The sequence below is a fragment of the Lactuca sativa genome, chromosome 4 (genome assembly GCF_002870075.4).
Source record: "Lactuca sativa cultivar Salinas chromosome 4, Lsat_Salinas_v11, whole genome shotgun sequence".
NCBI lineage: Eukaryota > Viridiplantae > Streptophyta > Magnoliopsida > Asterales > Asteraceae > Lactuca > Lactuca sativa.
In genome coordinates, this window is record NC_056626.2 from 5,040,796 (window position 1) to 5,056,245 (window position 15,450).

The 15,450-nt window shown below is 36.9% G+C and overlaps 2 protein-coding genes across 3 annotated transcripts; both read right to left on the reverse strand.

Moving 5' to 3' along the window:
* Positions 1-2,325: 2,325 nt before the first annotated feature.
* LOC111906266 (ATP-dependent DNA helicase Q-like 5) lies at positions 2,326-7,573 on the reverse strand. The gene is made up of 19 exons (XM_023902027.3): positions 5,944-7,573; positions 5,819-5,872; positions 5,635-5,747; positions 5,342-5,554; positions 5,185-5,263; positions 5,047-5,100; positions 4,895-4,969; positions 4,725-4,778; positions 4,571-4,615; positions 4,396-4,490; positions 4,150-4,297; positions 3,954-4,052; positions 3,768-3,823; positions 3,591-3,693; positions 3,384-3,512; positions 3,129-3,298; positions 2,979-3,003; positions 2,797-2,912; positions 2,326-2,708 (listed from the first exon to the last, which is right to left on the reverse strand). The coding sequence occupies exons 1-19, from the start codon at positions 7,369-7,371 to the stop codon at positions 2,621-2,623; spliced, it is 3,144 nt and encodes a 1,047-aa protein (XP_023757795.1). The 5' UTR covers positions 7,372-7,573; the 3' UTR covers positions 2,326-2,620.
* Positions 7,574-7,842: 269 nt separating this feature from the next.
* Positions 7,843-13,544, reverse strand: LOC111906265 (uncharacterized). 2 transcript variants are annotated; one of them, XM_023902026.3, is made up of 6 exons: positions 12,497-13,544; positions 12,267-12,375; positions 12,059-12,179; positions 11,212-11,919; positions 8,859-10,218; positions 7,843-8,575 (listed from the first exon to the last, which is right to left on the reverse strand). In XM_023902026.3, exons 1-6 carry the CDS (start codon positions 12,690-12,692, stop codon positions 8,136-8,138), a joined length of 2,934 nt encoding a protein of 977 aa, XP_023757794.2. In that variant the 5' UTR covers positions 12,693-13,544; the 3' UTR covers positions 7,843-8,135. The 2 variants fall into 2 exon arrangements, with proteins under 2 accessions (XP_023757794.2, XP_023757793.2); XM_023902025.3 differs by having other exon boundaries at positions 7,843-8,587; positions 12,497-13,542.
* Between the last annotated feature and the right edge of the window lie 1,906 nt (positions 13,545-15,450).

A 15,450-nucleotide genomic window follows, 5' to 3' on the forward strand; every position in this document is an offset into this window, starting at 1 on the left:
CAGAGCTTCAGCTCGGAAACTCTTTTCTTCTCGGGATCTTCGGGCTTCGGGACTTGCTTCGGGTCTCGGGGTTGATACCGGGGCTTCGGGGGGTTAAAATAGGGCTTAGAGGGTGTATCGGGAGTGGGAGAGAAGGGATGGAGCAACCATAGTCGGCTGGCCCTTCAAATCTATTTATAGGGCAAATTTGGCCCTCGCCGCGTCGTGGCACCCTTTTTCCACGTCGTGGGCTTGGTCGTCACTGCATACGTCATTGCAAGTTGCATCTGGGGGACTCCCGGAGGTGTCAGCAGATTTGTCACGTCGTGGCACTGCTTGCCACGTCGTGGTCTCTGACAGTTTTGGGGTTTCGCGCCCCGAACTTCAGAAATTCATAACTTTCGCATACGAACTCCATTTTCGACGTTCTTTATATCGACGCGAAGGTAAGATTATGCTCTACAACTCTCGTATAGACTCCATTGGCTAATTTTGACTTTATTTTTAATATATTATAAATATATTACTTATATATTATCTTTAGTAGGCCGGGACAGGAAAACTCCGTTCAAAATTGATAACTCCTTCATCTGAACTCCGTTTTCGTCCGTCTTTCCGTCGTTGCACTACTATCGATGAGATCTTCAATTCTCATTTAGATCACTAAGGATAGATATCTATCTACCTTAAATTCACTATTTACGTCGCGCTGGGTCGTGTCGGTTCTGTCGCGAAACTTTGACAGGTCATAACTTCTTCGTTATAACTCGGATTTTGGCGTTCTTTATATGCACGGAAACCTTGTGACATATACTACAACTTGGTTAAGATTAATCCTTCTAAATAATCTTCCATCAAAAAGTCATTTTTGATGCTTATCGTCTCTAAGTTGACTAGCCCTGATCTACGGGCGTTACAATCCCTCTTCGTCATCCGTTCATTGCTGCCACAATTGCTGACAGATTCATGCGAGAGATAATTCGACTACACGGGTTAACGCTCTCTATTATCAGTGATCGGGACAAAATTTTTCTTGAGTCAATTCTGGCAAGAGCTATTCAAACTGAATGGGGTTGACCTGAAACGCAGCACAGCCTACCACCCCCAAACAGATGGGCAATCGGAAGTGGTAAACCGTTGTTTAGAAACTTATCTTAGATGCTTCTGTTCAGAAAAACCAAAGAGTTGGGCAAAATGATTGGCTTGGGCAGAATTTTGGTACAATACATCTTTCCACACTTCTACCAAATGTACACCCTTCAAAGCCCTTTATGGGAGGGACCCACCCCCAATCATCAGATACGAAGGCCAACAAACAGCGATTGACCATCTGGATCGCCTGCTGGAAGATCGAGACGCCATCCTTGATGATTTAAGAATTAACCTCCTGCGAGCTCAACAGAAGATGCAAATGCATGCTAATAAGAAGCGGACTGAACAGGAGTACAAGGAAGGCGATTTGGTCTTTCTCAAGCTCAAACCATATAGACAACAGAGTTTGGCGAAAAGGAGATTCGAAAAATTTGCGGCTAGGTACTATGGTCCTTATACCATCCTAAAGAAGGTCGGAAAGGTGGCCTACAAACTGGACTTGCCCGCTACATCAGCCATACATCCGGTCTTCCACATCTCTCAACTCCGGCCCATTTTTGGAGTTCCTACCCAACCCTCGGAGTTACCACCTCAATAGGATGCCAACTTAGAATTGGTGGTACAGCCCATAGAACTCAAAGGTGTTAGAAGCAAGAAAGAGAACCACAAAGAACTTGAAGTCTTAATACAATGGGAGGGGCTAACTGAAGCAGAAGCAACTTGGGAAGATTTCACCAAATTGGCACAGCAATTCCAAAGTTTTCACCTTGAGGACAAGGTGAAGGTTTGGGCGGCCGGTGTTGATAAGCCCCAAGCCCTGTTGGTCTATCGTAGAAGGTCCCACAAGCCAAGAGGGGTGACCATTACCAAAGCATCTTCCAATTAGCTTGTAGGTAGGGGGAGTGTCACTGATATTTTGTTTGTTAGTCATGTCGTGACCATTACCAAAGCATCTTCCAGGCTGTGAGTATAAGTAGGCCTTATTGCTTTCCTTTATTTTCTAGCTAAGAATTGTGTAAAAAACTTGTTTCCTCTTGGAGATACCCAGATCTCGAAAACTAGGATTATCAATACAAATTCGAATCATTTCAGTCTTTTATGTGTTTCTTTCATTGTCTCTCAGATAGATCCACCTTGGATCTATCACATATCCCCCAAAATGGGGGAGGGTTAGAGAAGAATGGGGGGAAAATAAAAAATAAGAGTGAGTTGGAGATGCTCTTAGAAGGTAAGAATTTCAGAGCAAAGGTGACGTTACTATCATAAATGCAACTTTGAGAATAGCAGACATAATTATATGTCAAATAGTTTTACAGCAACGAACATGTCTTTATTTTATGAAAGAGAAAGAGAAAGAAAAAGTCCAAGAAGAAAGTAACAAAAGATTTGTATGCTATACATTTGTCATAATCTATAACAGAGCAACTATCTAAAGGGCAAACTCTAGCTACAGGAACAAGACAACAAGGTAAGTGTGTAGACTGTAGATCTATAAACTTAAAAACAAAGACAAAGGGCCAATAATAATATATTCCATGAAGCAAAACATTTAAACGGCAGATTTTCCTGCAGCATCAATCAGTTGTGCTTTTGCCGCTTCCATTATAACATTAAAGTTTGTTTCAATATATCTCCCCCTGAAAAAGAAAAAAAAATCCTTAATTAATGTAGAAATGTCAAAGAAATTGTTAAAAAAAAAATGTCGTGACATAATCTGAAGCTTACCAGAAATGAGTTTTAGACCAAGTTGAAGAAGGAAACGATGGACTTGCTATACCATGCATTATCCTAGCAATGGCACGAGGGGTAAATTTGGTGTGTGAGTTGCTCTGTATAAACACCTACAACACCAAAAATCAAGTTATTAAATAAAATAATATAATAAAATATCATTTGAAATGTGTTACCTTGATATCTGCTTTTAAAAACCGGCTGTATAGACACAAATTAGATGTGAGTCAGTAAAATAATAGAATTAGTATAGAAAATGAAAAAAGGAATAAGCCATTATTAATTATTATGTATGACTGTATGTGTTTGCAATTTGTAAAGCTGACCTGGCTTGGCCCATTTTATTTGGGATATTATTGTCATTATCTGCATTGAAGTAATCCAAGAGCTTTTTTTGTAAACATGCCGTGTGTTGGGAATTACTGCAACCGTTTCTTCTATCACACGTTTTCACTGCAAAGACTGCAGCATTAAACATCGCGTCTATTTTATGCACCTGTGTCAATTGATATTTACAAATAGTAAGTAAGTAATACAAAAAAATAATAATCATGAAATGAAAACACCACAAATATATTTACCTTGCAACTCTCGACTTCTGATAACCATTCAGCCAGATCTGTTGCCAAGGAACATATATCTTTTGGGAAATTTAAGATTGTGTAACAATAAGCTGGATCCTTGAGTTCATATGTGATTTCTCCCTTGGCCTAAAACAAAACATTAATCTTACAAAAAAAAAAAAAAAAAAGGTTCATAAACACATGAAAAAACTAAACCAAACAAACCTTGAAAATGTGCAACTGATTAGAAATGGTAGAAGCTTGAACTCCAATGCTAGATGCCACAGTTGGTATGTCAAACACATATTGTCCATCTTTTATTTCAGACCTGAATCATATTCTATTTTATTAGCGAATTAAAATAAAATGCAAGATTTCATAATGGCCTTACTAAATACTCACTTTTTCAAAATTGCATTGATCACAGTGTCCTTAGCAGCAAGCAATGCTGGAGATGTCTATACATTCATCAACAAAATTGCCAACACATAGATTAACCACAGGCCCCATAAGTCAAGTATAATACTATAATGAAAGTCAAAGGGGAGGGAGTATGATGTGGCATTTAAGTAGGGGACCCACACCCACCATATGAAAATTTACAACACATGTGACACTTGCTTGGGGAAGTAAACCCAAGTACTGCTCTTCAGCTAACTCCAAGCGAGTTAAGATAGTCAGAATCACCTGAAACAATCAAAGTTACACAACACTGTTACTGTTACTGTTACTGTTACTGTAGAATTTGTATTAATTCCATATTAATGAGGTAAAAAGACCAGACCTCTTCTTTCATGTCAAATTTCCGAGATGCTGATTCCTTGACTATTGAGCAAATCCTTCCTTTTGAATGTGAATGTGAATGTGAATGTGAATCCCCGATGAAAACTTGAGAGAGGAACTTATTTACTGTGTATTCATCTACTCCATCACTGCAGCAAAGACATATCACATATGGTAAAGGTTAAATCTCTTTTTTTACAGAAGAAAACTTATAGAATGTGGATTGGAAAGTGGCAAAATGTTATACCTGTACATGAGACTCCTTAGCTTAAAGTATGTTGTGTCATCAAAAAAGAGATGACAATGAGATAATCGCCCATCACGTCCAGCACGTCCAATTTCCTATAAAGATTAAATATTTTTTTAAATCAAAATTAAAACTGATTGATATTTGATAAATAGGTAGATTATATGAAATGAACCTGAACGTATTCTTCCAAGCTTTCAGGCAAACTGTAGTGAATTACCTGTAACGGATAGTTATGTGCTTTCAATTTATAGATTACACTTTAAAACAAAGAGAAAAAAAGAATAATAATAATGATAATAATAATAATAATAAAGATTTGTTCTTACAGCACCAACGTCACTTTTATCAAGCCCCATTCCAAAGGCCACAGTTGCAACAATCTTTTAGACAAGGAGAAAAGAGATTGTGAGAAATAATGTATCTGGATTTAATCTACTTTCATTAAAATGAAAGGTTTAGAAATTATTAAAAAAAAAAGCATGAAAGATTTATGTACCACACGTATCTTGTTTAAACAGAACTGCTCTTGTGCACGCCTTCGGTCTTTAGCAGGGATCCCACTATGATAACTCTAATGTCAATTTGTTGTTAGTATCATCAAAATATTATATATGAGATATGTCTAATCACTAATGCCAATCTGTTTACCTTTGCCCGGATATTGTTATCACATAAAACCTTGCTGATTGTATCTGTTTCCCACTGCAATTAAAATTCAGGATCTTTCAATTTTAAATTTTCATTTTAGGTGGTAAAATATGCTGCATACATGACACTGACACATACCTGATATTTGCAGTAAATTATAATGCTTTTAACCTCTGTGTAAGGTGAAGCCTTGAGCAATGTCATAAGATCCTTCATCCTGAATTAATTGACAGATTAGGATCATGAACATCTTTCTTTCTAAAATTGGGATCTAGTAAAAGCATTTTTCACTTGCCTATTTTCACTCAATGATACAGACAGCTGCAAGTTGTCCCTGGTTTGTTCTGTTTGAACAAGATTTGTAGGAGGAATCTCAAGGGAGTGCATCACATCATGCATGGTTTTGGTAGTTGCAGTTGCTGTCATTGCAAGAATGCAGTTTACTCCAAGACTATAACGAAGTATGGATGCTCTAAGCCTCATATATGAAGGCCGGAAATTATGTGACCTGTGTACTACTTACATTAATGTGATGTGGGATAGAAGCTAAAGAGTGATGAAATGAAATAAGCAACTACAGCAACTCACCATTCAGAAATACAGTGGGCTTCATCAATCACAACAAGTGAGATGAGTGAAGTTGTAGAAAATATGGATGTAAATTCTGCATTTAGTAATCTCTCTGGAGAAACAAAAAGGACCTGAAACACAAATAGATCAATGTACATGTTCAAAAAGATTTCAACTCAGTAAGAATCGTTGATGAACTCACCTTCAAGGCTCCTTCTTGAACCCGCCTAAGTGTTTGTGCACTCTCTTCTAGTGTCTACAACAATCAGGCATGTGAAATTATGAATTGAAATGAAAGATCAGAATGTATATACACAGAGATAATACCTGACTGCTACATAATAAACCACCTGGAATCACTGGTGGGAGCTGTTTGAGTTGATCGAACATAAGTGACACCAATGGACTAATGACAAGTGTCATTCCCTGTAGAACCATAGCAGGCAACTGATAACACAGTGACTTTCCAGCTCCAGTTGGCAAAATCACCATACTTGATTTCCCAGAAAGTATAAATCTAATAGTTTCCAATTGCCCAACCCTAAAAGAATCATACCCATAAGTAAGCTTCAACAGCTTGATTAGATTCTCATCAGATGGATCATGTCGAACATTCAGCACAGCCTGCTCAATCACTTCTGAATCAAGTCTCGTTTCAGTCTCTTCATCTTCCTCCAATGGAAAACCTTCTTCTTCACAGAAACTCTGCTCCTCTTCTCCTTCACCTCCACCTTTCCGTTTTCGTTTGATTCTCTTGTAAGTCTTGCGACTCGAATTATAAGCATTTGGATTCTTTTTTCTAATTCTGTTTGCATACTTCTTGCGTCCTCCATGACCATTGATGTTCAATCTCACAAAGTTCCCTTCATTTACAAGTTTAGGCTTGCTCACCTGCTCCTTGGGGTAAACACCGCTCGGAATCAAGTTAGGATGCTTCTTCACAACTTTCCCTGAATCTCTAGCATTAACATCTCGACCTAGGGTTTCATTTACACACGTAGGGTCGGGCGTATTCGGATGTTCCAATCGAGAAGTATAACTCCCAATCAAATTCGGACGCTCCTTCACAATTGTTTCCGAGTCTATGACAGTAGCATCTCCGAATTGGCTGTCACTAACTCCGATTTTGGCTTCCAAACCATGATCAATTCCTTTTTCGGTTGATTCTAAGTTCAAGCAAAGCTTACGGTTCTTATAAATTGACGCGAAGCGTGAGCTACGAGCTAGAAGATTCTCACCCTGACGAATAGTAGCAAACGAATCACAACCGGATGACCGGTGAATTTTAAACGGTAGTTCAGCTGGAAGAATCTCAATGGGACCAATAGTATCCGACGAAGGACAACCGGAGGACCCGTGAATGTTAGATGGTAGCTCAGCTGAAAGAGTCTCAGTCGGAGCAATAGTATCCAACGAATCACCACCGGAGGAGCGGCGGGTCTGAAGCGGTGGGTCAACATCAGGAGTACGCATAGCGGATGGAGCGGGGCTTTGAATCGGGTCAGTTCCATCAGTTTTAAGTGTAGATTTCGAAGGCGGGAGCTTAGTCTTCTTGGTGGATGGTTTAATTCTCAAAATTGGCCGGGAGAAACCGGATTTGGTTTTCGATTTGGGGTTTTTTTGTTGGTTACCAGAAAAGAGAAGAGTATGTGGTGCCTGCGGTGGCGGTCGGCGATGGAGAGGAGGCTGATATGGTTGACGAGGAGGCGTTGAGGAGATGTGAGATCCACCGGAGTCTGAATCAGAGTTATCCATCGGATAACGGCGCCGGAAGAAGAGAAGAGAAACTAAATAGATCAGGAGCTCATGTTTTCCCGCCTTGTCTGATTGAGGGAAAATTTTAATTTTTAATTCATGCGCATTAAAATACCGTACACAGGTGAAAACGTACACTTTTAATATCCATGATGTATGAAATTAATTTTTATCAAAAACCAGATTTTACGCAGGATATATAAATCGATATATGAAATTTGTTTTTCAAATGATTACACCAGTTACATTATATTTATATTTTGTTAACGTGCTTTGAGAAATGACAACAGCAATATACACGACAAAATGGCAAATAAGTTAACGTGATTGAAAATTGACTCATAAGAACAAAAACAAAAGAAATAAAAAATTATTAATACTTTCATCTCAATAAAATTAAAATTACAAAAACAGCCCTGAAACAGAAGAGCAACTACGAAGCACATTCCACATGTACAAACCCAAATAACATATCGGCAACAATCAACAATCGTAGAAAATAAAAAAAAGAATGACAGGGCTTGTTGTTTGTTTTATATGTATACGGATAACACTAATACCCGGATACAAGAATAGAATACTATCGTCAACCTACCAAATTAAACTTTAAACCCACCCTTTACAAATATGCTTACAAGTTACAGTTGCAACAAATGAAGTGGAACCCAAAAAATAAAATAAAATAAAAATAAAACCCCAAGGACAGGACAAATGCATGGGAATGTACAGCTTTCACTGCAATAGTGATAGTGATAGCCATTATTTCACATTATTGTGCAGTTGCATTTAGATTCCAGCAACGGAGGTTTTTTACTCTCCCCATTGTCCCGAACCCCAACAATACGGGTTTTCTGCTGCTGATCGATTTTACCTTCAGTGGTGTTGGGGGATTTTGTGGGGTCGGTTTCTGTGTCCTTTTTGTGTCTGGATTTTTGGGATTTTGATGAGCGTTTGGTTGTGTTGCGTGTATGAGAGTCGGGTTCATTGAGATGGGATTTGCGTGTGGGTGTGGGTGTGGGTGTGGCTGGAATGAGTGGCCAAGAAGAGTTGTTGTTGTCTGATGATGGGTCTTGGTTGTCTATGGCTATGGTTGCAGCATTGTGGGCCAGGTTGTGGACTATTGAGCTGCAAAACAGTATCGTGTCTGTTGCTTCTTCTAGTGTCAAGCTTCTTCCTTTGGGTCCTCCTTCCTCTTCAATCAATACTATGGATTCCCCTGCCATTACTAAAACTTAGCATCCATGCCAATTTCCATAATTACAAAAAATAACTTTACTTTAACTTTTTACTTTTGCTTTTTGCTTTTCAGATATGGGCCAAATTCATGTCCAACCAGTACAATAGGATTTATATTTTCACCTTCTAAAAAAAATCATTTTTTCCAATTATCCAGTTTTATAAAAGGTTGAAATACACAAAAACACAATATTATGTATAAGATTTTTTTTATAAAAAAATAAATATATATATATATATAAAACACGTACCAATAACGTTGGTTGTGTGATTAGAAGTCCCAAAGTCCTCAGCAGAAAGCGCAACATCTTCCGGCAATTCTTCTATTGAATTTTGTGAAACATCACATTTTGAAGGAGAATCCAATTCTCCTTCTAAAATCACATCCAATGGAGCTTCTGCAACATCGGCGTCATCATTACAAGAATCAAGAGCTGTATCATCAGCTCCCAAATCTTCAGCTTTCTGAAATCCAACACTCTCTTCTTCATCTTTCAAGGTATTAGTCAATAAAGACTCCCCAGAATCAACATTCTCATTTTCCACTTCATTGTTTTCTTGAACATCTTTCCCAGATGAATCAAGTGTGCTTGTTCCAAGGCTTGAAGGATGGAAAACATGGCTAGAAGTTCCAGACAATGAGGATCCACTTCTCTGATGCTTTGAGTGTTCGATTTCAGATTTGGTGATGCTTGATTGACGTTGAAAACGGGTATCCAATTGTCTACTTTGACCCTGACCAAAGTCAACAGACGATGTGGCAGATACACTTCTCATGCTATTTGTAGTGTCTCCTCTAACATAAGAAAAATCATCATACGAAATGCTACTTGCTGAAAAGTTTGTGTTCCGGACTACCGCGCCACCCTTTATACTACTTGACCTTTTCAACAGTATCGAAATACCAGCACCTTCTAAAGATTCAACCTTTGAATTTGAAAAGTCAACACTGCCAACATTGACTTGGTTCCCTTCACTTTGACTGTCTTTGACTAAATCATTAGCCATAGCTTGTAGAGATTCCACCACATCCATTTGAGGTTCGATTGTAGTCAACTCGGGTTCAGGACCTGAAACCACTACTGGGTCAATGATGGTCAAAGATGAATTCGATTCCATGCAATTTTCACAAAGATTTGTGTCGTTTTCTACTTGTCCAATAGGAGGAGAGTACCCACAACCACATTTTGAACAAATTAACATCTCCTTTTGTGTACTGATATCTGAGACATCATCAATTATTGTTAGAGTTGCAGCAGGATCACGATCTAGGATATTTCTTGAATTGTCCAAAAATGAATCATTTCCATCATCTTTCTCGATCATAAACACTTCATCATCAACATCAACATCATGATCATCATCATCTTGCACCTTGACATATCCACTAGTAGCATCATCCTGGCTAGCCTCATGATCGGGATCATGATCATGATCATGATCATGTGCACCACTTATTGCCACCCCAGAACTTGCATTACTACTAGTTGTGACAGAGGAGTTCCTAGATATCACAGGATGATAAGGGGAAGTTGCAATTCCAGCATGAAAAGTTGAACTTGGGACACTCGAGAGAAGGGGTCTGAACATATTTTGTCCTTTTCTATGATCCTACAAACAAACACCAAAATATTCAACACTCAAAACAAAAAGAAACTTCTACTTCTATTTGCAAATTGCAGGAAATACAAGCATGTTTTACTCTTTTTACCAACATAGGCAATGAATGGACTTTAGTTTTTACCCATAATGTACTTGCATCTTTTACCTATAATAGCAATATGTATCTCATAATAGCAACATATTTAAGTTTTCAACTAAATTACATTTTTGGTCCCTGAGTATAGCTGATTTTTTAAATTTTGGTCCAATAAGTTTTCTCTTGCAATTTTGGTACTAATATGAGGTTTTTTTAATGTTTTTGGTCCCTGTTCCAAGAAAATGACTATATTTTAGGACCAAATTTGCAAAATTCAGCTATACCAAGGGGAAAAATGCATCACATGAACCTGACATGAGGACCAAAATTGCAAAGACAACTTTCTGGTACTAAAATTGCAAAAATCAGCTAGTACTCTGTAATTTACTCAAAATTTTCTTTACACATAATAGCAATGTACTTGTAATCCTTTACTCATAATAGAATGTACTTATATTCTTTACTAATAAATAATAATAGCAATATCAAATAAAATACAATGCCCATATTGTTAGCAAAACATAAGTACATTGCCATTATAGGTAAAAACAAAGTATATTGATATAAGCGGTAAAGAAATGTAAGTATGTAGCTATTATTGGTAAAAGCTAAAAAGTAAAGCTCAATGCCCATTTTGATAGTGAGAGTAAAGTAGATTGCTATTCTCTGCAATTATTGTGACAATACGCATAAAGGGTAAAGAGTAAAGATTCATAATTAGTTTCAAGTGTTTTAGCAAGCATTTAATAATCAGATTATTTAGTTGTCTAAATCAATTTTATACTACCTGAAACACAACTGATTATCAAAAGGAATAGTAAACCTAGTCTTAACACCCTTATTTGACCTATTATGTTTTAAAGAAATATTTATGAAATTGATTAAAGAAATAGATAATAACATACCATTTGTCTTAGTGCAAGGTCGAAGGATCTCTTGGGAGCTGAACTAGAAGAAATTGTTCTAATCGGCTTTTTGGAAGGTGAAGCTTTATTATTCTGAAACCCACCGACACCAACTCTTCTAGAATTTGGGCGTCCAACAACTACAAGAACAGATGAAAGCGATTCCATGTCATCCTCAGCAGAAGACCCAACCGAACCTTTACTATGTGAGCTAAACCTATCTCTTTCATGACTATGGGAGGACCCAATGCTTCTAGAAGCAGTAGGCGACATCGATTGTCTGCTACTTCTAGAAGCCGGTGAGGACCCACGTACATACGAAGCCGGTCGATCAGCCAATGAGGTTCTTAGATTCGGTGGGACCTCAGTGGAAAAACCAGGAATGCTGGATTGCCATGCCTTTACTTTTGGTGAAGCTGAATTTCCTCTTATACCCTTTGTAGTCGTTGTGGTGCCATTAGTAGAACCTGTGCTTAATCTTCGTGGAGGAGGGGGTGTGGAAGCCCGTGGGACCGGTTTTCGAGATGGTGGAGGTGATCTATGGCTATGAGCTGGAGGGGTATTATGCCTTAAAGTAGCAGGTGGACTAGCACTGGCTGCTGAAGATGCTCGATGTCTACCTTCATATGTGCTGTTATGAGATCGAGGTGATAGGCTCACGCGATTTGGGCTTGCACTTCCTCTACTACTTCTACGCCCTTTCTCCATCTAAAATATAAATTAAGTCAATAAGCTTAAGAAACAGCATCTTATTTAGAAAGAATATGATTATAGCTCCAAAGATATATATATATATATATATATATATATATATATATATAGAGAGAGAGAGAGAGAGATGACTTACTGTTGGTGATCTGGAGATTGATATTGGTTGAGTTCGAGTTCTACCCCTTTGGGTAAGATTAACTTGTGGTGCTTCATCGTCCAATGAGGGAAACAAAGGTGTGTCGGGAGGTGTTATTAACCTTCATTTCATGAAAGAAATCGGTCACAATATAACTAAGAAACTAAACAATTTGGAATTTAGGGTACAAAAACAAATGACTACCAACCATTCATAATCATTCTTCTCATCTTCTGCATGGAGGAGGTCACTGCTTTCTCCTCTAGCAGGAATGTTTATCCCAAGTTTGTAATCTGAAAAATGGCGCAACTTATTGGCTGCACAAAATGCATACAATCAGACTCAGTAACAACTAACAAACATCACTTATCAGTTATCATTACTTTCCTTTTTCAAGGAAATTTGTAATTTAGAAACCAAATAAGCATAAAATATTACCGAAAATGTCTTCAAAATCATCATCTCCCTGAAGCAAGAAGTTATCTCTTTCTCTGTTTTGCACCTCATTAAACAAAGCAAGATCATCGTCTCTCTGTTTCAAAGGTACTCCGCTTTCAAGACTGCGTCCTCTCTTGTGATTATCAGCTCTTGGTTCTCTACCAGGAGAACATCTCATTGCTGGTGAAGGAGGCATTTTGTTGCCACAAAACTTCGTCCTAGGCTACCACAAATATCTTCCCATATAACTCCAATTCCAACAAAATATCTTCAAACCGGACAATGGATGCTGACGAAAACCCTAGAAACTTCCCCGATAAATTCAAGGATGTGATAACTAAGCAAAAAGCTTAACATAACTCCATCCAGGAGAAGAAAATGTGCGCATTGTTTAAGATTATGCGAGCTCCCATAAATACAATTTAGCTCGTATAGTGGTTATCCTCATCCCACCAACTCTATACATATCATTGACTTCATAAACCCTAATTTTCAAATTAAAGTATCCCAATAACGTTACGAAGAAAACGAACCCCCAATTGAGCTAGGTCCAAGCAATTCCAACTCAAAAATCCTCTTCCAGCACAGAATTGCAAGTAAAAATATCGTTAACTTACCCGTACCGAAGTCAAAAGTTATGTCGACGAACACTTGTCCAACCAAACCGATTAAACACCAAATTGTAGAGAACCTCAGGTTAGAAACGGAATAATTAGTCGGATCCGGTAGAAAATTGGTGGATCAGGGAAGCTGTCGGTGGAATTAAATCAAAAGAGCAATAAGTATTGAGAAAGAACCCTAATGAAAGAAAGCATGGTCTGTATTCACGTGAAATGAGGTGGAGTATGGAAGGATAAAGTGAAATGTTGAGAGGAATTAGAGAAGAAGGTAGCAGAAGAGGAGCAGGTGTTCATCATCCAACCACTGTAACAACAACAGGCTTTAGTTTCTTTATGGATTCTGATCATCAAGAGATAAAAAAGGTATTTTGCTTTAGTTCTTTCTGCCTCTTGGTTCACCATGTTAGTTGTTCTACTTCTATCGTATCTTTACTTTTAATTTTAGTCAAGTTGTAAAATCATAAATAGATATTTATGTTTTATTTTTATTTTTATTTATCAGTTTATACAACAAACGTAATTTTCACATAAGTTAAATATTATACCCAAATATATAATATTTTAACATTTAGAGAGAGAATGTCAGCGAACCTTATGATTAGGTTAGAAGAAGAAAACAGAATCAGAAAATGTGAAGTGGTTCTTTTAGTTGAAGTTATTATGTTCTTCCCCTATCATTAACTACGACAATAATGTATCTAGACTCTAGAGAAATGCAATCTGTTTGTTCGAGCTAAACAGCCTAATTAAGTCACCCATGTGCATCCAACAAGATACAAGGTTAGGGATAAATGACCATTTATAGACAACTCAAGTTTTAATGTGGAAGAATTATGATCTTTATTATGAATTTATTACATACCATTAAATGTTTATTTCCACTATGATTTGTAAGCATTTTATGTGAAACTTTTGACAAAATATATGTTATTTCTAAGAATAATTTATCATTTTCTATAGGCATAAATTACGGTAAAATCTTAAACATTGCTCTGTAAAATTGTACTATTCGGTTTGTGAGAATATAACAAATTAGTTAAACTAATCATAACGTAATATGTATTTAAAAAAATAAGTATTTTTTTTTTTGCAGAATAATCACCAAGTCCAACCAACAAAAAAATAAATTTTGAATTGACATTCACGATTTCATTGTGTTAGCATTTCTTGCACTCGACCAAATAGATTGACTTCGTGTTAGGTTAGCATTTCTTGCATGATAGATTTAAAACTATCAAATATATTAAGTGTCGATTGCATTTTATTATTGATCCCATCAATGTTTTCATCTCTTGTCACAACATGAGTACTTCTATTGTTAACCATTTTTTAAGAAGTCTAAATTGATATATCTAATACGACAATCAAACGTTTAGAAACTACACACTTAGAGTACTACAGTTTAAGACCAAGTACTACATTAAGCGTCTAATTCACTTAAACAAATGTTTTGATATCAACTAAAAGATCTCTCGAAGAAGGTGGTTTTAAAATCAGGTTGTCATCTTGAAATCATAGTTTAATTTTTAAAACATGTGTTGACAAACAATTGGTCACATCTTAGATTTAGTTCAAAACATAGCAACCTCAAACAAAAATAAATATATGATGTTACATTTAATATCATCTTCTAAATATACAAAGTCTCATTTATCTCTAACATGAGCAACATGTCAAAATATATTGGAAGATATGAGAATTCCTTGTGTGAAGACCTAAGGTCAACTTTTTCAAGAGCAAATGATGATGGTGATCGTCCATGCTCAAAGTTAGACCACAAATAATTTAAAATCAACATATAATCTCAATACCTTTTATGGTAGCTTTGTTAATATATATATATATATATATATATATATATATATATATATATATATAGAGAGAGAGAGAGAGAGAGAGTGAGAGAGAGAGAGAGAGAGTTAGGTTCAAATGATTCTACTATCTATTAGGGACGAGCATAAGCGGGTACCCACCTCATTTGGCGAAAACCGGAACCGGAACCGGAACCGGCGGTTCCTAGAAAGTTAGAACCGGAACCGGAACCGCTCTAGGCGGTTCTTAAATTTTTGGAACCAGTCCCGGAACCGGCGGTTCCGGTTCCGTGAGCAAGTAACCCGGTTACATTAACTTTGTTAACTTTTGTTGATAAAACTGCAACTTAGTTCGATCCAAATCGAATCAATTCGGATCAAAGAGGAATAGAATCAGACTAATATATTCTAAACCGGTGTAAGTAACACACACATATTTATATGAAATACTAATATGTATATATATATATATATATATATATATATATATATATATATATATATATATATATATATATAAACC